The sequence below is a fragment of the Chenopodium album genome, chromosome 6, assembly GCF_948465745.1.
Source record: "Chenopodium album chromosome 6, dcCheAlbu1.1, whole genome shotgun sequence".
Lineage (NCBI taxonomy): Eukaryota > Viridiplantae > Streptophyta > Magnoliopsida > Caryophyllales > Amaranthaceae > Chenopodium > Chenopodium album.
In genome coordinates, this window is record NC_137839.1 from 3,774,874 (window position 1) to 3,798,022 (window position 23,149).

Genomic DNA, 23,149 nt, shown 5'->3' on the forward strand with positions numbered 1-23,149 from the left:
CGTAGTCTCTCCAATAACATTTGACATCCGATACTAGCATATTTGCTACGAAGCATATAGTATCATGTTCCAATTTCTAGCACCAATGACCAATAAAATGATTTACGAAAGCAAGTAACCCTTTAGAGAAAACGTGTTATATATGCATGATTATATTATTCTTCCGCAATTAGATTAATTATAACGATGGCAAAGTATAATAAAGCACAAGCCAAATGCTGAAGTGGATGCATAGTCCAATTGGTAGCCTTATGTGGATCATATGGTCGTCCCGCCACATAAGAACTCGAAGGACAGCTCAGCGCCACATCGGTTACATTTAAGTAATTGACCATTGGACGGCCTTAAAAGCTATTTTTGATTCAAAATATAAGCTAGGGTCATGTACAAAGTAGTATTGGTCAAAAAAATTGAAGAATATATTCACCTTTTATTTGAGGTGATATATGTTTAGCTTTTGATGAATAGATGCCTTGGTAGTGTTTTATGTCTCTATATGTTGTAATGTATGTTGGGGCAACAAATTGACTGAGATAGTAATGAGTCAATTGGGTATGTAGTTATGTACTAAGTAGTATATATCCCCGAAGATCCTATAAGGCTATAATTGTGGTTCAAAAGTATATCCACAAAGACATTAAAATATGCGGCATATTGTAAGGAGATATCATGTACGCTAAATAGGGAAATCAGTAACTAGAATATGAATTAATATTTATATAAACTCTCCGGATTTAAAATTAATTAGTTTCTTTTTCTTTCTTTTTACTGTACATAATATCTAATTAATAATTTAATTGCATATTAAATATATGAACATTTTTTTTAAAAAAAAACGAGACACTGTTATGTTTTCCTAAATGAAAGTGAAATTTTTCACTAAAAGTTTATTACTATACAATATATTTTATCTTGAAAAGTCAAATAGAACAAATGTTTTAATTTGTAACAATTCTATTGTAGTAAAAGTTGATGATTGAACTCAGTGAAGGATGAACATAGCATTGATGTCATTCAAATTTTAAGTTATAAATCCAAATTAGATTTGGTTTCAAATATATGTAGCTAGCTAGCCACATCTTAAGGTCCTTATTAGCTAGTAGTGAATTCAAATCTTAGGTCTTAAGGTCTAATGCGACGGTTTTTTATCTAATGCAACCGATTTGGGTGTTGCATTATTTGATAAAAAAAAAAAAAAAAATGCATATATGCAGTAGTGAGATCAACTCCGCACTTTTGATATGCCACACTTTAATGCCCCTTTCTTTGGCCTTATGAAGAACACAATTTATGTAGTAGTACATAAAACTATAAAAGTACTGAGTATACTTTATCGATAGTTTAATTTGCTACATTCAATTTCATCCAATTAATTGTAAAAAAAAACATAACTTCATTAATTGCTATATTCTTCGTATGAGCGTACATACACTATATATTTATGTCTCTCAACATAGATTCAATAATCAAGCTATAATTGTATGGAAGAAATAGAAAAGTACACAATTGCAATTTTCTAAATTTCAAGTAAAAATCGATGAAAATGGCCTCATTTAATCATTTTACTCCTAACAATTTGAGGTAATTCTACACTCATAGCAAAAGGTGCAATAATGCACGTATTCTAACAACAATACTATGGCTAAAAATCACTATGCTGCAGGTGCATAGTCGTAGGTGCCATCGTCATCATCATCGTCGCCTTCCCATAGATCAACCACCAGAAGATTTGTACATTTATCACCAGCTCCACTACTAGCATTATCATACTCCATGTGAGATTGGAAATTTTGCTGGAAAATGGCCATTAAATCTAAGGTTTTTTTTTTTTTTTTTTTTTTTTTTTTTTTTTGTTTTTTTTTTTTTTTTGTTTTTTTTTTCTAAGAAATAAAAAATTGAAAGGAATTGAAATGATAAATATCCTTCTATAAGGTTTGTAAGATTGCTTGACTAATATAAAAAAGGATAATTGAGGCGTTATATAGAGAACTCAAACAAGTACAAATAAAGTAGATAAATGATGCATGGGTGCATGGCAATTGGTAAAGCTAATTTTAGTCGTGCACAACCCACACGAAAGTTGTAGGCAAGGATGTCATAGTGTGCGCGCATCATCATCTGCGCACGGGGCGCTCGATCGCTCTTGTGCGCAATGTCGAAAACAAACGTACGTATGTTAATTGTTTGGATACGATTCGTTCATCACTTGGTAGAATAACTGGCTAAATTAAAGCATACTAAAGCATGGCTAGCTTTAGTTTTGCTTTTTGCGGGACATAATATATGTTGACATTGTTGTCCTTTATAATGTGCATCATTGTAACTAATAAAATGGTCTTAACACAATCTTAGCAAGTTCAAAAAAGTCATTTTTTTTCCTACTCCCTTTATCTCGATCTAATTATCTTAACACCATCTTTTTAGTCAAATTTTACAAACTTTGCTCCTATGTTTTCAGGAATATTTTAAAAAAATTAACAAGATCTAATTGGTCAAGCTTTGTCTAGTTATTATTATACAAAATACGTAGTGTTTAAACAATCAACCATTTCTAAATAAATTTTATTCAAACATACAGAGAATTAATTAAGGTTATAACTAAATAAATTAATTATATTCAAATATGTGCCTTATATAGTGAAAATCAATTATGTGTGTGAACTATACTCCTTTGGTCTAAAATTAGTTGCTACATTTGACTTTTTATTAAAAACAAAGTTCATCAATTTTTGATTGCACATTTTCATCACATTTGTAAAAGTTTGGACTAAGCTAGCTTAAGCAAGACCTAGGAGCTGCCTTATTGTATTCCATAAAATCCAGAAGTTCTTACAAGTGAAAGTATCAATTGGTCACTGATCAGTGTGGGTCTGTGGGACAACTCGGACAAGTAATTGATACTAGACTACTAGTATGCTAAAACTTGTGTGGACCTGAGTTCCATATGGGACAACTCGGACAAGTAATTGATACTAGACTACTACTAGCTTAGTTTTGACATAGTGACATTTTTAAAACTTGTGTGACTTTTAATATTATTGTAAACCCGAAGTATATATACATGTATCAACCAATGTTTTGTTAAACATATATAGTTAACTAATATTAGGGTTTGTTCTAATTTACTGAACTGAACTAAAGTGAACTGAACTGTTTGGAGCTGAACTGAACTAAACTGAAATGAACTGAATTGTTTATGAGATAAGAAAATTGGGAGCTAAACTGATTGAAACTGAACTAAACTGAACTGCTATTAAGCTGAAAAGAACAGGCCTTTAATATAATAGTGACCTTATTCATATTGACTAGTATTTTAAAATTGTCATTCAAAAAATAAAAAAATAAAAAAAAAAACCTCTTAACCTTAATGTTAGCACAATGACTTTTATTATAACATAAGAACCTTCATTTTAACATTTTTTTTTTTTTTTACCATAATGTCTTTAAATTAGTGGTCTACAATAAATTAATGTGAAACAAGAAGTTTGCATGATGAGATTTATTGAGTTACTCATCATGGTAAATCAAATACTCATAAAATACATATATATATAGATATATAGTACAAAGATAGTGCATATATACTTCACATTATAATGAAAGATCAAACAATCTCATTTAATTAAGGACAAAACTTAGTACAAAGATATAGTCCATGTTCTATATGAACATATATAGGACTGTACTGAGTAACCAATTCCTACCAAGTTTAGCCGTTTAGACTACATCTATCTAAGCTTCCTCATATAATACAAGTAGCTAGATTGCATTGTAAAATACATTGAATTGAACCAACTAATCAACTAATCATGCTGCGGGCGCATAGTCATAAGTACCATCATCGTCGTCGTCATCCCCTTCCACTACATAAGCTGCTCTAAGATAGCCATTATCATCATCATTCCTTAGCCCTTTGCAATCTTCAAGGAACACAGCCACGAAAATTGACGACATTTTTCAGTAAATAACGTGGAAAAAGTAGTGAAAGCTAAGTAATCTTAATGAATAAATGGATGTATAATTAACTTGTGAAAGTTGTGGTGTTATAAAAAACATTTCAAAGCTTTAAATAGAGAAGTTTTGAAGAGGGGTCATAAAAGGTAGGTTAGTACAACTTTGTGCATTAAAAGTGGTAGAAAAAGAAAGGGTTGGAAGTCACAAGTTATGCTCGTTTGTTAAGTGTTGTTATGTGTGCTAGCCTCATGCTGAATTGCTGAGCTTAAATTCCCATAATTTGGTCCTACCACAAAGGATCATTATATTGAAATTTTAAAATAATTCAAATCAAAGGAAGGAATGATTTGCAAAAGGCAAAAAGATTTAGAGCTGTATGTTAATTTTATCTTTTGTAGGATGCTAATGAATACTTAATGATCACTTAATGTGCTGTTGATTTTTAGGTGTTTCTTAATACTTATTGACTTACTCCGTAGTAAATACAATGCTTATATTATTGGTAATTACGAAACAAATGTGTTCAGCTTAAAATTAATAACCATACACGACACATAAATATACTTCATCTTGTTATATTATTTATTGGGTTAGATGTTTTAAAAGATTGTAATACTTATTCGTTAAGAGCACATACATATATTAGGCAATAATTTTGATTCGGGACAACAACGTACTCTTCCACAAATTAGCTTGAAGATCTTTTTCTTTTTTTTTTTTTTTTTTTGTATAATCATATGATTAGAGTTAATTAATCTTTTATTCAAATTGAATCATATATGGATTTAGAAAAATTAGACGACTTAAAAGTCATCATCCCAAAAATAATGCTAAGTGAATTAATGTCAATATATGTGAACATATGGACCAAATGTAGGTGAGTTAGCCGCCACAAGGAAAGGCCAATAGGCCATACATGGTACGTGGTTGCCCTTTGCCATGCACACTCTCTTGTGAGCCTTCCCTTCATTTCTCACGTGGATATCTTTGCTTAACATACGTTACTTTTTACTTCCTTTCCCATGTATTTATACATAAAACAGTATATGAACAATCTTCTTTATTTTGGACAAAAAATCATTAGATTGATCCTCTTTTCATAGAAGACTAGTGAGTAGCCCAAACGTTGCCCTAAGTTGCTACTGTTGTAGACAACAATCGATAAATTTTATTAAAGGCTTTTTAAAACTGAAATTATTATTGTCAAACCAAAATTTAGTTACTTTTGAGTATCTATTATAAAAAATAAAATAAAATAAATTGAACATTATGGTTTGTATATATGTAAATTTTCTTTACATAATATTAATAACAAAGTTGATAATTGGTTTAGATTAGATTATGGTTAAATAATCTCTTACAAAAGACTGATGGTTTAAATTTCATTATCCTTTTGTTTTTATGTGTATATATACTTATAATATATTTATATAATAATTATTCATTATTCACGAAATATGATCTTATTATAATTCATTTTATTATTTGTATTTCCCCTTTTTGTATCCTCATACAATATGAGATGTTATATCAACGACTACAATTAATTGAATCAGGTTTTGTTCAATTCAAAAACTATCAAGAATCGCAAATGCCCCCCTGTAGAAGAAGGCTACAGAGGACAACGCTTCAAGAGACGAGGGTATTCAACAATGTCAATTCTCACTCGCAATTGTAGTTTTACAGAATTAGAATTGTTATTTGATTCAATTTTCATTGTATTTATCGTTTCTGATCTCTTTTGTAGATGTCGTATGACTTCTTAATAATGAATTGATCTTCCCTTCAAAAAAAAAAAATATCCTTAAAATCGTCGCAAATAAAGCTTCACTCTTAATCACTTGTTTTCATGTTATTTTTTTTTAAATAAATATATAAGACTTGATGATAGATAGATTTATATATGAAGGTTTTTGAACAACAAAACAACGGCAATGCAACATTATATTGATAGGCCGGTAAGGCTGTATACCGGTGTGGTAGTTAATATGCTACTCTTCACTAGTAGAAAAATACAAAAAGGCAACCCCTAAATGGCACCGGTTCAGACCAAACCGGTGTCAAAAACCACCCTAAAAATGGGCGGGATTTTAGACCAAGAGTAATGGCACCAGTTCAGCTCAAACCGGTGCCAAAAATACAAAGGGCACCGGTTTGAACCGGTGCCACTGAACCGTCCAACATTGTATAAAAAAAAACCCGGGTCATTTAATTTTTATACCCTAATAGCTTTCCTCTCTCCGCCTCCATTCCCCATTTCCTCTCCTCTCCTTCTCTCTCCTCTCCCTTCTCTATCCTCTCTTTATCTACGTTCTTCTTTAGATCACCATTTTCGATCTCCTCTCTCTTAGTTCTTCTTTCATCTCCCTTCGATCTCCACTCCCCTTAGATCCGCAGCAACCAAAGCCGCCACCACAACAACAGCCGCCACAACAACATCCGCCACCACCACCACAAAGTTCGAGCACCGCCTCCATTCCCATCGGCATCAACATCAACAACAATTTCTGGGTTTTTGTTTTCAAGTTCTGGTTTTTTTTTTTTAATTTTTTTTTTTTCGATTTTGTTTTTTTTTTCGGATTTGGTTTTTTTTTCGATTTTGGGTTTTTTTTTTTTCCGATTTCTGGGGATTTTTTTTGTTTTTTGATTTTAATTGTTTTTTTTTTTCGATTCAAATTTTTCAATTTTGGTTTTTTTTTTCCGGATTTGTTTCTTTTTTCGATTTTGGTTTTTATTTTCGTTTTTGGTTATTTTTTTCGATTTCTGGGATTTTTTTTATTTTAATTGTTTTTTTTTCGATTCAAATTTTTCGATTTTGGTTTTTATTTTCGTATTTGGTTTTTTTTTTCGATTTTGGTTTTTTTTTTTCGATTTCTAGGATTTTTTTTTTATTTTGTTTTTCTGGGTTTCAATTTTGATTTTGTTTTTTTTTTTCAATTTCTGGGATTTTGTTTTTGATTTTGGTTTTTTGGGTTTCAATTTTGATTTTGATTTTGATTTTTATTTTGGTTTTTGTTTTCGATTTCTGGGATTTTGTTTTTGATTTTGGTTTTTTGGGTTTTCTGGTATTTTGTTTTCGATTTGGTTTTTTTTTTTCGATTTCAATTTTTGTTATTTTTTTTTTTCGATTTCGATTTTTTTTAATTTCGATTTTAATTTCTGTTTTTTTTTTTTCCTTTGTTTGAATTAATGCTTTTTTTTCTGGGTTTGGATTGAATTTCTGGGTTTTTTTTATTTTTTCTTAAGCTTATTTTTACCATTTTTTTTTTCTGTTTTACTTGGTGCAGGTACAGATGCAAGAATATTGATATGTTCATATTGTAATTTTCCTTTTGATTTACGAGTATATTGTAATTTTTTTTATGATTTATAATGTAATTTTTTTTATTTATTTATATGTTAGTTGTAATTAATCTATATTGTAATTTTGTATTTGATTATATATTGTAAATTTTGGATTATATTGAAACCAATTCGATTTATATTGTGATGTTATTTTTTTTTAGTTGATTTAATTGTTAAGTGAAAAAAAAAAAAAAAAAAAAAAAAAAAAAAAAAAAAATTGGACATTATTGGCACCGGTTAACCGGTGCCAAAAGGAGGGATAATATTTTTTTTTTGAATATTTTTGGCACCGGTTCAAACCGGTGCCTTAGGCCGGGTTTGAACCGGTGCCATTTTCATTTTTTTCACGTAGTACTTAAATCATGGTTTAGTCTAGCTTAATTATAATAATGTCAATATGACATGCATCTTCTTCAACAACAAAAAAAAATGTCAATATATGACATCCCGTACACAACTCCTCCACAATATCCTGGCAAATATCCGGCGATGTCTCAACCTTTCCATCCCAAACACTCAATTCCGGCGATGTCCAATGATTTTGGTTTCAATGGCAATAAAGATGCATGATAAAAATTAGGCTTAGCTTGATACAAATGCTTAAATATTGATTAATATGAATATGATAAAATTAGGCTTGATACAAATGCTTAAAGTTTGTAAAGTACTCCGTATTCAATTGGATCATTGGATGATTACAAATTGTTAGTTTGTGTATTTCAGTTTTATACCATGATGAATTAAATTTATTCAAATTGTCCCTGATTTAAAAGAATAATTAAATTTGTACAAATTATGCCTGATATATGTATATATAAAACTAATTGCACAAATTAACATATGCAAATTAAGTACCCATATATGATAATACATACATGTACATATATTAATTAATAGCTCGTTCCATTATTGGTTTAATTTAATTTGGTGCATAAGACCCAAATTAAAGAAGCGTGTACATACAATACCATAGTATATATAGGAACTAAACTATTGAATTATAATACTAGTATGTGTCTATATATAGAGGGTTTCATATATATATCTATGCATATGTAATAATCCTAGCTAGCTAGGGTTAGGGTTTCATATATATAGTGCTAAAAATAAGCTAATTAAGTAAGTAATTAATATCAAAAGACCATTGATTAACATAATAATTACTCTAGCAACATGACTCTCCCTAGTCTCCCATGACTAAGTGGTGTGGTTAGATTGATCTTCATGCAGCCGGCGCATAATCATATGAACCATCATCGTCGTCGTCATCCCCATCAGGTTCCATTGCCTTTGCAAGGATACCATTTGTGCCTCCACACACTACATGTGCTTGATGAGGATGATTATGAATCTCTGCATGCATGGCCATGCACCATAAACCAAGTATAAGAGCTAGATTAGATGCCGCCATTTTAATTTTTAGTGAAGTGGGAGAGATTTAATTTATTAGAGGCTAGGTTAGAATATTAATTATAGACTTTTAGATGGGCTAAACATATATAATAAGGTAATAGAAATGACAAATTTATATAGGGTAAAAGATGATATAAAGGTGAAATGAGAAAGGAGGTGCCCATGAAGAAGTGAGGAATGGAGGAGGGAGGAATGTGTTGAGAACGTGAAGGCGTATGGTTAGTAAAAGTGTGAATTACATGGAAAATATCACTCTTTTGATTGGTGATAATTTGCTTTTTTGATGGTGCATTGAGTTCTAGTTTTTTTGATTTGTTGGCCAAAAAGCTACTTAGTGATCTGTTGTTCACAAGAATCAATGTTGTCGAGATTACATAGGTAGAGAAGGTATATATAAAATTATCCGATAATTGGAATATAAAAAACATGTCATCATATTATGTAAGGTTGCATCTTGTAAAAATTAAAATGGCTTGATTTTTAAAATTTATTCAGAAACTGATCCTCTTAAAAATTTATGGTACGATATTGTTTGTCTAGAAGGTAAACTATGAACCTAAAATCCAGGTAACCTAATTTAAATTTCTGTGACATACAAGTTAATTACATGGCTTTAAAATGAGCTACTATTATACAAAGATAAGATTGATAAATTTGGAGCCTTTACTTTTATGTCATCTTTGGTTAAATTTATGAGTGAAGATGAGATTAATGAATGGAACATTGGAGCCTTTATATATTGTCGTCTTTGATTAAAACTGATCTAGTTATAATAACTTCAATTATTATATAAATTGAAAGGTGCCAAGTGCTTCTACCTTACCTAGCTAGTAGCTTAGTAGTTTTCTGCCAAACCAATTCCATGAGACAGTTGAATTACTGTTAGGGCTTGTTTGATTCACCTTATTTTTACTTATCTAAACTAATCTGATCTGATCTGATTTGGTATGGTCTAATTTTATCTAATCTGGCCTGATGTAATATGAATGTCATATTTGACCAAACTTTGACCTTGAATATACAATAATCTATACGGAAAAATATATCAAGTGGGGTCTTGTTAGATTCGTAATAACGTGGTTTTCATAATTTTTTTCATTACAAAATTAAAGATATTTAGTGATAAAAATTGCACATAAAACGATAATCTGATCAGAACTTATTTTTCATGATCTGATCTATAATCTGACCAGAACTTATTTTTTCTAAAATAAATTAAAAAAAAAAAAAAGTGAACTAAACAAGGCCTTATTTGGTTCAATCTATTAAAAAAGACACTTATACTACCTCCATTTTTTTTTAATTAGTTGGCACGTTTTGACTTTAGTATTATTCACACACTCCCCTTTGACCTTATTTTGTGATTTATACGTAATATAAAATATAGTCATGTGGGGTCTTGTTAGATTCGTCACGGTATACATTTTCTAAATATCAACTTTTTGTAATTTTTGCTTATCGGTAACCAAAGATATTAACGTTTGGATTTGTACATTGGCAAACGTGACTAAAGAAACATGTCAACTAAAAAGAAACGGAGGAAGTATAAATTAAAACTTCTTTGCACAAATTTTATCACATTAATTACTTGTTTAAAATACAATATTTATGTTTCGATTAGGGTTAACATATTTTACAACAGCTAATTCGATCATATATTTGTGTAATTGTGTGCATGCAATGATATGCATGCTTTCTTGTAAATCAGCTATATTTTAATGTATGCATGCATCAACCCGCGGGAAGATATATTTAGAATAGCAGTATCCGTAACTATTTAGCCCCGCCTTAGCTTGTACAAAAAAACCTCCAAGATTTATTGTGTACAAAAAAAAAAAAAAACAAATTGCGTCTAAATAAAGATTAAAAACTTAACAGAAGATTAGGACATAGAAAATATATACAACAACATGAAAGTAAGTGATATATTAGTAAAAGTCATACATTATAACAAAAGAGTGTTGAAGTTAGCTACTCCGATCCTCTTATTGTCATTATTAGTTTGGGATTGAATCTTCTTTAGAATTATAAAGGACCAAACTTTTTTTTTTTCTTTTTTTTTGACACAATATAAATGGACCAAACTTGTTTAGGCTTTCACTGCACGAATGTTATGTATAGTAAGTTTAATTTGACACAATACAACTAACTATAAAGCTAGCTATATTCACCTCAACTTCAATTCAAAACAAACAAGTATTCTCATTTCTGTAATAGTAAGCTTAATTTGAAACAGTTAACTAATTTGTTAAATTTCAATTGAGGTAAAAAGGGGAAAAAATCACTATAAAGCAAGTTTATATTGTGATTTCATCATATATATGGTCAACAATTTCATGTGTACTATAACTTGCTCAAGTAATTTTTTGAAGAAATTGATCATTAAACATTATTTCAAATTATGGCAAGTTATAGTACGTAAATATGGACATATAACTCACATAACTCCATAGGAGTATGGTATAAGGCCATAACATATAGTTTAATATATACAAATATATGAACCAATAAATAACATACTTATTATTACTTTAATTTGGCAACTACATACAAACATAATATACCCCCAATTAATTAACTAGGGCTTACAAACATCTATATGTAAAGGCATAAATGTATGTAATTCTATCTAACAAGGGTTAAGCTAAGGTAACTAGTACATTCAAGTACCATTATTATTTTTCCAAATTAAATTCAATTCTTCCTCATGCAGCAGGCGCAAAATCGTATGGACCGTCAATATTAGCATCGTCATCATCATCTCTGTCGGGTTCCATAGCCATTACAAGGCTTCCATTCGCGCTATAAACAGTATAAACACCATGGATATGTGCATGATCATGATCATCTAGCTCCACATGGACTAACATGCTCCATAAACCAAGCATAAGATATAAAGTAGGAGCCATAATTCGACAAGTAATAATTTTTTTTTTGTAAGTAAAGGTAAACAAAAAGTTAGGATAGTCTTCTAATATATCAAGACTATAACTAGATAAAGATATATACTGTAATATATATGGAGTGTATGTGTGCTAAACTGCTAACTAGCTAAGGTGCTTTGGCTAGGAGCGCGATAACAATATATATAGAGAGAAGGAAATTATTAAAAGAGATCAATGGTGTGAAAGAGAGAGGTGGCCATGAAAAGATGAACTATGAAAGAGCATGAAGATGTATGGCGTGAGCATGTCGACAACTATTCTCCATATGTTGTTTGGGTTTATACTATACATTGTACTCCTCTAGATGCCAAGTGCTTCAAAAAATGCCCTTTGTGTGTGGATTGACTGGATTCCGAATCAACACTCTATTTTAGCCTTTTAGCCTTTTGGTCCATCACTCCTCATATATGCAATGTGTTAATTATAAATAACGGCTTTTGAATTCACTAAAAGGAAACTCGACATCAAAATATAACTTGAGTCTTTTATGACTCTAATAATGATCATCTCTATCAAATTGATTTTAAAGGGTACTATGTATCATTCTTAATACCTATAAAGCAGTCAATTGATATCAAAAGAACTTTTGGTACTAATGAAGAAGAATTTTGGTAAACACAATAAATGGTACTAATGAAGAACTGATTTGACTAGCTAATTGTACTAGTTTATTGTATAAAAATGTTTGATAAATAGTTAATTATTTAAAGTGGTTTGAGTATATATAAAATGACCAATAGGCTAACCGTGGGGGTAAATAATTAAGATAAGGTTTTAGATTAAATAGGGGCACAAGTGTAATTTCACCTAAAAATTCTGAATTGACTAATGGAAAAAGCTCCTCTACTGAGTCTATTGAAAAAGAGCTTACTTGGTGAATTTTAAATTAGCTCTTCACCAAACACTCCAAATAAGCTTTATTATTTAGTGGTCAATCAGTTGATATTGATCAACTAAGCCATTTTCGCCCTAGTAAGATTGTTAGCATTATTACCTTAAAATTGTTTTTAGTGTTAGTGGTTTTATGATAAAACTATTAATAATATTAGTGGTTTTATCACAAAATTATGTGATTAATAATGTCAATATGTCACCAATCTTATGGGCCATAGGCCCATAGCCATACCGGCCCATAGCCATACCCCAAGGTCCAAGGATGTATGTCAAGATTTGAACTTCTACCGTCCCCAAAATGAACAACAGAGCAAATTCATTTTTGTGGTTGAAATTAATTTTCCAACAATTTCTAATTCTAATCCAATCCAACTAAAACAAAAATCAAAAACAAAAAATGAACAACACCCATTTCTTGAAAAAATGGCAGCAAGAGCTCAACTCCCCCACACAATTTCCCGGCCAATTTCCGGCGTATCCCCAACTTTCCGGCGACGTTTCACCGGAATTACCTTCCCAAGAACAAATCCTACAAACCCAATTCCTAGAATTTCAAAAAAATGGGGGAATTCAAAGTTTGCAATAAAGCTAAGTTTACAAGTAGAAGAGAGTAAAATTCCAGCAAAATCAACGGTTGATGTTCAACGAATGGTTGAATTTTTGTATGAAGATTTACCTCATTTGTTTGATGATCAAGGGATTGATCGGACGGCTTACGATGAGCGTGTGATGTTCAGGGACCCCATTACTAAGCATGATACTATTTCTGGGTATTTGTTTAATATTGCTTTTTTGAAGCAGATTTTTAGGCCTATTTTCCAACTACATTGGGCTAAGCAGGTAAAAAAAAAAATCTTCCTTTTTTTAAATTGGTTGATTTAATTATTGTTCTGAAGTTTTGTGCAGTAGTTACACTTTTACAGTAGATGTTTTAATTGTGAAGGGTAGTGGGGTATTATCGTATTACTTTCTCCGTTTCATATTAGTTTTCGATGCACTGTATTATGTATTATGATCAATTAATTAGGTAGAATATGTAAAGTACTTTATATGATTGTAGCAGGCAGTTAGATATGGTGGATTGGTGGTAGTAGTGGTGATTTTTGTGTAGTTTTGCGAGGAAAGTTTCAAACTGATATCCGTGAAAGCATGTTTTTTCTTCATATACAAGTACTAATTTTAATTACCGCCCTACAGTTGGTATTGAGTGGTACTAGAAATTTATGAAGCACTAATTGTTAGCGTTGCATTATCATGGACATTGACTAATCACCTCATATATTACCACCCACCAAACAGGCTGTTAAGGCATTTCAATTTTCGCGTTGAAAGTCTTACTAGACTAAATAGAGCTAAAATTTTCGTGTTCCACTTTTTATAATGCTGTACATGTAACTAGATTTTCGGCCTCATTACTCAGACCTGAATGTCATGTAGGGATTTTCTGGCATGATCTTTAATCTGTGTGGGTTACTTTCCAAAATTTGCTCGTTTAAGTGACTTGAGTTGTTGTAGACAGGGCCATATGAGATAACTACAAGGTGGACTATGGTGATGACATTTATTCCCTTGCCGTGGAAACCAGAATTGGTCTTCACTGGAACTTCAGTAATGGGCATCAACCCTGAGACAGGAAAATTCTGTAGTCATGTGGTGAGCTCAGTCGCCATGTGAATTGGTTAAATTTGGTGTACCGACTTATCTGAAAATTCGAGAGACCTTATAAGTACATTTCTGACATTGTAAAATATGTAGGATTACTGGGATTCTATAAAGGCCAATGACTATTTTTCTTTGGAAGGCTTATGGGAGGTGTTTAGACAGGTATTTGTGTCTTTATTAGTGTAATGAGCTTATGTCATTTGCTCTTCAGATTATTAATTAAACACACTCCTTATATGCAGCTTCGTATGTACAAGACACCGGACTTGGAAACACCTAAATATCAGATACTGAAAAGAACTGCAAACTATGAGGTTTGATTTTCTGTAAACTGAAGTATATAAGGGCTGAATCTCTTCTCTTGTGATTGCAGTTCCATATGATACAAATTTTTGCCTCCTATCTGAAGGTTGTTTGTTAATGATGGCTTAGAAAGCTTAAGTATATTCAAATTGAATAATAGAAAATCATATAGCAGCCTGGCAGGGTCTAGCACCCTAACGGCCTAGCAAGTACAACAGGTGTATTTGTATACAATGGACTTAGTCACCTCAAATTTCATAAATGTCACCCACTAATCTACAATCTGATAAAGGTTACATCTTTTTGTGTTGTCCTCTCTCTTTCTCTTTTTGAGGAATTAGGATTAAGAATTTAAGATCCTTCAACGACACTAGCTTGATGAGATTCATATCCATTCCTGGTTTTTTATTTCACTTAAATCTAATATGTGATCCTGAGGAGAGTACAGTCAGTACACTCACAATTCTCACTACACTGTTATTTATGCAAAAACACAGGTAAGAAAGTATGCCCCATTTATAGTCGTGGAAACTCAGGGTGACAAGCTTTCTGGATCAGCTGGCTTTAATTCTGTCGCTGGGTAAGTATCATTCCTATTGTTAGACCTATCATCTGCAGGTCAGATAAACTGGTGTTCCCAACAATGATAAGCAATGAGAATTGTTCTTTTCTCCAGATACATATTTGGAAAAAATTCGAAGGAAGAGAAGATACCCATGACTACCCCTGTCTTCACGGAGACCAATGATGCTGGAGAGTCAAAAGTGTCCGTTCAGATAGTCCTTCCTCAAGATAAAGACCTTGACAGGTGAGACTTTGGCCTCCATGGCTGTTAGAATTGGTCTTACTTCCCTCGTAATAGGCCACAAAGTTACGATACCATAACTATCCTCCGTTATCTAAGTTTTAATTTGCACCATGCCCAAAGTAATCTTTCTTTGAAATTCTTAGTTGATGATAACACGAAGGATATTCTGGCAAGTCAAACTATAACTTGTTAAATTGAGAAATGAGCATATTATTTATGGACAGGGTATCAGTTATTGCTATATCAATTAGCACATATCATGCTCACAATTTACGATATTATCACCATGTTCTTGGAATAAAGTAGTGTCAGGTGGCTCTGCCAGCAGCTTACTAATCGTAGAAAAGTTTGTTTATATGGCTAACTTGAGCAATTGTGTATGTGTGTATTAGTTTGCCTGATCCTAATCAAGAGACTATCAACCTGAGGAGAGTAGAAGGAGATATTGCTGCAGCACTGAAATTTAGTGGAAAACCTACAGAGGAAGTTGTCAGACAAAAAGAAAGAGAACTTCGGGATAGTCTTATCAGAGATGGTCTCAGACCGAGAAAAGGGTGCTTGCTTGCTCGCTACAATGATCCTGGCAGAACATGGGAGTTCATCATGGTAAGAAGCATTTGTTGTGCAAGTTCTTCTTTTGTGAATCGTGTTTCTTGATTACAGGCTCTTACATCTCTTTTCCTGCTTTTTTGGTGGTCTCACTGTACTGAAGAGGAATGAGGTGCTGATATGGCTTGAAGAATTTAGGTTAGAAGAAGATTAAGAAAACTCGACATTCAAGCTCTTGAAGTAGAACTTCTGATTGCCATGTTTGTTCGGATCACCTCTTCTGGAAGCTGAAGCTGAAGATGAAAACTATATGGATTAGCAATGTTAGATAAACCATAATGATTACATACGTTACTTCATGATATTCTAGGCACAAGGTGTATGAAATCGAAAATCAAGATGTCTGTTCACTTTGTTCTTAGTTCAGATGAGTGTTTGATTATAAAGGTATGGAAACAAAACTAGGCATGCCTTCCCACAAGGCAAAAGCTAGCCTAGTTAGTCAATGTACAATAGTGTCCAAAATCGAAGATCCTATGCTCTAAACTTCTAAAACAATGTGTCATTAAGTGGTTACCAAATTATGTAATGCTCAATTTGCTACTCGATAGATATCTTATTTTTCTAGTTGAGTCATCGACTCATCGGCTTTTATAATTTTATTTATTTTACTACTTTCAGTCCAAATTACTCACAACTTTGGAACATTTTATACCTCACAAATAACACCCCAAAGTTGCGAATAATTTGGATCGAAGTTAGTATTTAATTTTCTTTATGTACACCTTTGACTTGACTTTTACCTCCAATCATTGATTGTTATGCGCAACGAGATTTAAACTTCAGAAGTATTTTTCCTCGCAGTAGCATGCGTGCAATGTGGTCACATTGGTCAAAAAGGTTCTAGAATCAATAGTTTTTTTTTTTTTTTTTTTTTTTTTTGACAATAGAATCCATAGTTTATTTATATTAAACAGTATTAGTTGTGCAAGTATTTATTAATCATGCATTGAATTTGTAGAAATTGACTTCATTAGCTTTGGAAACATTTGAACGTTAAGAGGTAAACCTTCCTAGAAAGCTTCATGCGTATGTCTATGGATCAAATATGTAGGAATATTGGTTGAATTAAATAAGTAAAGAAGACTTATATCACCGATGTAATCGTGTATTATGGTTGATTTTAAGATGGCACTAGTTTTGCTCGAAACAAGATGTTTATTTTTTTACGAAAACAAGACGATTATTAAAATGTGAATTATTCTACTTTTGACTAGACAAGACGAGCGAGTTTGAAAAGTATTCGGTTGTCGAATATGAATTTTCTTAAATAAACTTAAATTATACGTAGTAAAAATTAATTTTATAATTTCGACTTAACTTTAAATAATCCTAGATGTAAGTCAAATCCAATTTATAAATCAAGTCGATTTGATATTTATACATCAACTTAATATGAAGTGCAATATGTTTTTAAATAGATATTAAAGTTGAAACCGCCCTTTATATTTTGGTCCAAAAAATCCGCTGAAGATAATATTTATCAATTAATAAGAGTGCTTCCCCACTTTTAAAAATATGCACTATATCATAATTAAAAGACGGTTACGGTTTTATCGTACTTAGGATAAGAGATAGGGAAAGCTAAACTATAGTTGTATGCCATTAAAAGCTACCCTTACATTACTTTCTAGGGAGGAAATGAAATCACATGAGCAATTGACCAAAGCAATACGTCAAGTTTGACACTTAATTTTGTGCAAACATTAAAAAAAATATAGTTGAAGTCTTGAAGATGACCAAAGCATTGCACTAGTATTTAATTCCTAACTACCAACAGCTTAAAGCAACATATGTAAGTAGTTGTAGTCTATAACATCATCCCTTTCATCAAATTTTAGGGCAATGAACACTAATCTCATTGTGAGACGATCTTATTACTCGTAATTGATATTTTATTTGTATTTATTTGATGTTACATGTCACTCCGTATAAATTATTGCAACATAGTAATTCAGATCGGATTAATTTAGATAAAGAAAAATGTGGGGAAAAAATTACCAATAATAAATAATAGACATCTAGATTTAAGTAGATCATAGTATCATACCAATCAAGACTAAGAAAATCTAATCATATTTTTATTTCTTTTGAAAAAAAAAGGAAAGATAAAAGAAGCATTAGGAATCTCTAGGATGGAAATTTCTAATGTAAGAAAATCTAGTGAAATGGATATAGCCTCACGCTTACTTTAAACAATATATGGAGAAAATTATATTGTTTGCTAATTCCTTTACATTATCCATTATATGTAAACGTGTGTTTTATACTTTTATTCACCTTAATTTTCATTTATCTTATTAAAACTTATAAAATCTAATTAATCTTTATTAAAACTTATTGTAGTTGGAATTTGAACTTGAATACCTTAATCAGAAGGATGTATTTAGCAACCATGTTTTTTAACTTATCTTATTTGAACTTATTTAAACGTACCTGAACTTATAAGACTTGTATAAAATTTATTTTTACCTGTTATTTAAACGTACCTGAACTTATAATACTTGTATAAACTTTATGTTTACCCGTTTTTCCATAAAATCTTTAGCTTTACTCCTTTAATAATATGTGTTGGATTAAGAACAACATACATTTTCACAAGATTAACTTTTTACAAAATATATTTTTTTATCAATAAAATAATAGTCAAATGTATATATCTTGACAAACATGTCAGGTCAAAATAATACAATTATGGATAATAAAATTTAATAACTTTATATTTAACTAGTGTTCTAAAATAAGTGTTTCAAAGGCTACGAATAACAAAATGAATAAAGTAATTGTTTGATGAAAAGAAAGATGGTGTGGCGTGACTTCGTTAATTCCGGCGCAACCGAGGTGCATATTATATCGCCAGTACGTTCGTTTTTAAAAGCAGTGACGAAGTCACGCCACACCATCTTCCTTTTGATCAACAATAACATTATTCATTCCGTTATTCGTAGCCTTTAAAACACTTATTTTACAACAATCACTACTCGCACCTACAAAACATTAATAAAAACACGTCAAACCGACTTTCAATACGAGGAACTTACAACTTGTTCACAAGTCTTCCTTACCTTACGTTATGCTTATGGCACTATAAATATAGCCGTTGATCACACACAAAAAATAACACCCAAATCTCAAACATTTCAAACCCAGTAGGCGCCGCCGCGCAAGTAACACAAATAATCTCTCACTACCTATAAAAACTCCTTTAATTAATTTTTTAATTTTAATTTTATTAATATTAATTTCTTAATAAATAAACGCGAGAAACGCGTAAGTTTGCTGTTGCCAGTTCCTCATTTCAGTCAGTGGTAACCCATTATCTTCTCCACTCAATTATAAAAAATTTTACTATTGAACTGGGTTTTTGTCTAATTATAGATTCATATTTAGTCTTAATTTTTATTTTTTAAAGAAAAAATAGTGAATTATTTTGCTAAAAAGTCAATTCTTTTTTTTTTTTTTGGCTTTTTTGGGGTTTTCACGTGGTTGAGATTCCTCCTCCATTCTTTGCATTTGGGAGGGTCCCTTTTTACAACTCTGTCATTTGTTTGCTGCTCTGGTGGGATCTTCTTACTCTCTGGTTAGTTTCTGATCTGGGTTTTTTTTTTCTTCTAATTTTTCTAATTTTTTTGAACTTTTTTGGTGTAAATTTGGATGAATTGATTTGATTTATGGATTAAGTATGCATCTGGGGTTGATTTGATGTTTTAATGATGATAAAGATTTGATTTTGTTTGAATTTTTTTGGTGGCAAAGTTGTGCATATTTTAGATTAACTGTTGTGATTAATTTTTAATTAGTTTTTATTTAGATTGTTTGATTTTGTAATGATGAAAAAGGTGTGAACTTTTTAAGTGATTAGTTTATGATTTTCTATTTGATTAGGATTGGATGATGATGATGATGGCATTTTTAAGCATGATTTGGGGGTTTTTTGTGTTTAATTGAAATGCGTTGGTTTTAATTTTGATTGATTTGGTTTTAGTGCTAAGTCTTCATCTGGGTTGACGTGATTTGTTGAATTTGAAAAAGATGGGAACTTTATTTTGGATAAAATGAGAATTGGGATTTGGGAAGTTTAGAGAAAGTGTAAATTGTGATTATGGATCTAAATCAATGTTGTTTAGGGTTTATGAATTGCTTGTTTCAAGTGAGATAATCACATAAATCGGTTGACTTTAAAATTTCAGATGTAAATACTAAAAAAAAATTCAAATTCTGTTTGTAATTTGTGTTAAAGGTGTTTTATCTCTTACTGATGCTTAAAGATACAGTGTTTTTGTCATGCTTTTGGTTTGAATAAGAAGTGAGAACATTACTAGCTTTTTTGCATATAGTTGGATTCAGTCTAATTCAATTCTGTAATGTTTACATAGAGTGGAAGAAGGAATAAAATGGCGGAGGCGAAACCCACTACACCCCTGATCCCACCATCAGCAACCAACTCGTCGGCTTCACCGTCGAGAAAGCTACCTGATTTTAAGCAATCTGTGAGGTTGAAGTATGTCAAGCTTGGTTACCATTACCTTATTACTCATGCCATGTACCTTTTACTGACTCCTTTTGTAGTCATACTTGCTGCTCAGCTCTCCACTTTTTCACTAGAAGACATTAATTTGCTTTGGGAGCATCTTCAATATAACCTTATTTCTGTGATTATCTGCTCAACCCTTATTGTCTTCCTGTCCACTTTGTACTTTATGACCCGCCCTCGCCCTGTTTACCTTGTTGATTTCTCATGCGCTAAGCCAAATGATTCCCTTAAATGTCCGAGGCCCTATTTCATGGATAAAACCGAGTCTGCTAAGGTGTTTTCTGACCAAATCCTTGGTTTTCAGAGAAAAATCCTTGAGAGGTCTGGCCTTGGGGAGGAAACTTACCTACCAGAGTCTCTTCATAATACACCTCCAAACCCTTCTATGGCGTCTGCTCGAGCTGAGGCCGAGGAGGTGATGTATGGTGCCATTGATGAGCTATTAGCCAAGACCAATGTGAAACCCAAGGATATTGGGATTTTAGTTGTCAACTGTAGCTTGTTTAATCCTACCCCTTCCCTCTCTGCAATGATTGTGAACCATTATAAGCTACGAGGGAACATTGTGAGCTATAACCTAGGAGGAATGGGATGTAGTGCTGGGGTCATTTCCGTTGATCTTGCTAAGCAACTCCTTCAGGTTCACCCAAATTCTTATGCTTTGGTTGTTAGTACTGAAAACATCACTTTGAATTGGTACCTAGGGAATGAACGTTCAATGCTTCTTCCGAATTGCTTGTTTAGAATGGGTGCTGCTGCTATACTTCTTTCTAACAAAAGATCGGATAAGAGAAGGTCCAAGTACCAGTTGGTTCACAGTGTTAGGACCCATAAAGGTTCCGATGACAAGTGCTATTCTTGTGTTTACCAAGAAGAAGATGCTGATGGGAAGGTTGGTGTTTCTCTATCCAAAGAATTGATGGCAGTTGCTGGTGATGCCTTGAAAACCAACATTACTACTCTCGGGCCTCTTGTTCTTCCAATGTCCGAACAACTGCTCTTCTTGGCCACATTGGTTGGAAAAAAACTTTTCAATATGAAGATCAAGCCTTACATACCTGATTTCAAGTTGGCTTTCGAGCATTTTTGCATCCATGCTGGGGGGAGAGCCGTGCTTGATGAGCTAGAAAAGAACTTGCAGCTCAGCGAGTGGCACATGGAGCCATCTAGGATGACCCTTTATAGGTTCGGTAACACCTCAAGTAGCTCTCTGTGGTATGAATTGTCATACTCAGAAGCTAAGGGGAGGATGAGGAAAGGAGATCGAGTGTGGCAGATTGCATTTGGGTCTGGTTTCAAGTGCAACAGTGCAGTCTGGAAGGCTCTCAGAACAGTAAACCCTGCTAAGGAGAAGAATCCATGGATGGACGAGATCCATAAGTTTCCAGTCAATGTTCCGTTGGTGTCTCCATTTTAAATCTTGTTTTTCATGGTTGTGTGATTCACTTATAGCCATCTTGCCAATGGGTTGCGGTCCCTGTATTGTCATAGAGAAACTACGATTAATGACTTGAGAGATGGCAGGGCAAATTTTGGTACATTTTTCAACATGTAGAGGTAGAAGCCAATGCTGATGTTTGTGTGGTGAAGTCCTCTTCCCATCTTTCGCTTTAACTGTACCCAGCAGATTATGAAATTCTTTTAGTTATTTTTTCTCTTGGAGTCTTCGTGCTGTTGAAGATACTCAGTGATGTACTTATTAGTTTATCCTTTGATGGTTCAATTGTACCATATCTTTCGTGTTGAACTTTCAAATTTTATGCCAATTCAGAATTCTCTTCAAATTTCATCTATAGTCATGGTATTTTATATCGTTGAATGTTAAGACAGCAAAACAAGTTCCATTTTGTTTCGAGGTTTGTTGTTCACATATTTCTCTGGCCGAGACTGCCAGGATCAATCTTCTGGTACTAGTACAGGTCTTCTTCCTTGAAGGGCCGCAATCATCTACCAATAGTTAACAACAAATGCAACCACGTTCCGATGTTTTCACTTGTACACAAGTCGCAACCTGTATGACCACGATACATTCCACTTGTGCACCTTGCGAGCTTTGCTCGTAGGAAAGTAGTGACCAAGAAGGGTATTGGAGCCTAGAACTTTCAAAGAAAAGAAGACAAATTAAAATTTGTGGTGGAAATTCTAAGATGCTGACTAGTGACAAGCATACTATTCTGAACTTCTAGCAAGCTGTCTAGTTCTAGAAAATTTTGGTTCTGTTTTTCTACTTTGCCGGGAACAAAAATTTGTTGTAATCCTCCTGATTCTGATTGCTTTAATACGTGGATATCACTATTGAAATATCCGAGGCTATATAAACGGAGGGTTGAGAGAGATTTAGAAGTGTCTCGCAGGGGTAGATTGGTCATTTCATGTAGGATTTAAATTTTGCCATTTTAAATTCAGTGGTACAAAATACACTTTCAGTGGTACAAAATATAATTTAGTGGTATTTAAAAAAAGGTTTAAATGTCTAATTAGGCTATCAAATAATACCATTACAACTCAATGGTACAAAATACACTCCCAGTGGTACTCAATGCAGTTTTAGTGGTACTTATAAAAATTCTCAGTGGTACAAAATATACTCTCAGTAGTTGTGGTCCTAATTTTTTTTTTGTCGTTTTTGCATGTGAAACCAATTCTGAAAAGTTTTAGTGGACCCCACATCACCTTTTTCAC

The 23,149-nt window shown here is 32.3% G+C and overlaps 1 protein-coding gene and 1 pseudogene across 2 annotated transcripts; both read left to right on the forward strand.

Moving 5' to 3' along the window:
• The first annotated feature begins 12,909 nt into the window (after nucleotides 1-12,909).
• Nucleotides 12,910-16,500, forward strand: LOC145635622 (uncharacterized). The gene is made up of 8 exons (XM_081686939.1): nucleotides 12,910-13,391; nucleotides 14,067-14,204; nucleotides 14,307-14,375; nucleotides 14,456-14,527; nucleotides 15,014-15,096; nucleotides 15,193-15,324; nucleotides 15,717-15,930; nucleotides 16,037-16,500. The coding sequence occupies exons 1-8, from the start codon at nucleotides 12,975-12,977 to the stop codon at nucleotides 16,085-16,087; spliced, it is 1,176 nt and encodes a 391-aa protein (XP_081543065.1). The 5' UTR covers nucleotides 12,910-12,974; the 3' UTR covers nucleotides 16,088-16,500.
• Nucleotides 16,501-18,943: 2,443 nt separating this feature from the next.
• Nucleotides 18,944-22,251, forward strand: LOC145635623 (3-ketoacyl-CoA synthase 11 pseudogene; annotated as a pseudogene). Its single transcript, XR_014113882.1, has 2 exons — nucleotides 18,944-19,513; nucleotides 20,310-22,251. The product of XR_014113882.1 is annotated as a 3-ketoacyl-CoA synthase 11 pseudogene (transcript).
• The last annotated feature ends 898 nt before the right edge of the window (nucleotides 22,252-23,149 follow it).

Coding starts and splice junctions, on each gene's coding strand:
- LOC145635622 (XM_081686939.1), top strand. CDS start 12,975: ATGGCAGCAAGAGCTCAACTCCCCCACACAATTTCCCGGCCAATTTCC. Junction 15,097..15,192: donor GGCTTTAATTCTGTCGCTGG/GTAAGTATCATT, acceptor TCTTTTCTCCAG/ATACATATTTGGAAAAAATT. Junction 15,325..15,716: donor CAAGATAAAGACCTTGACAG/GTGAGACTTTGG, acceptor TGTGTGTATTAG/TTTGCCTGATCCTAATCAAG.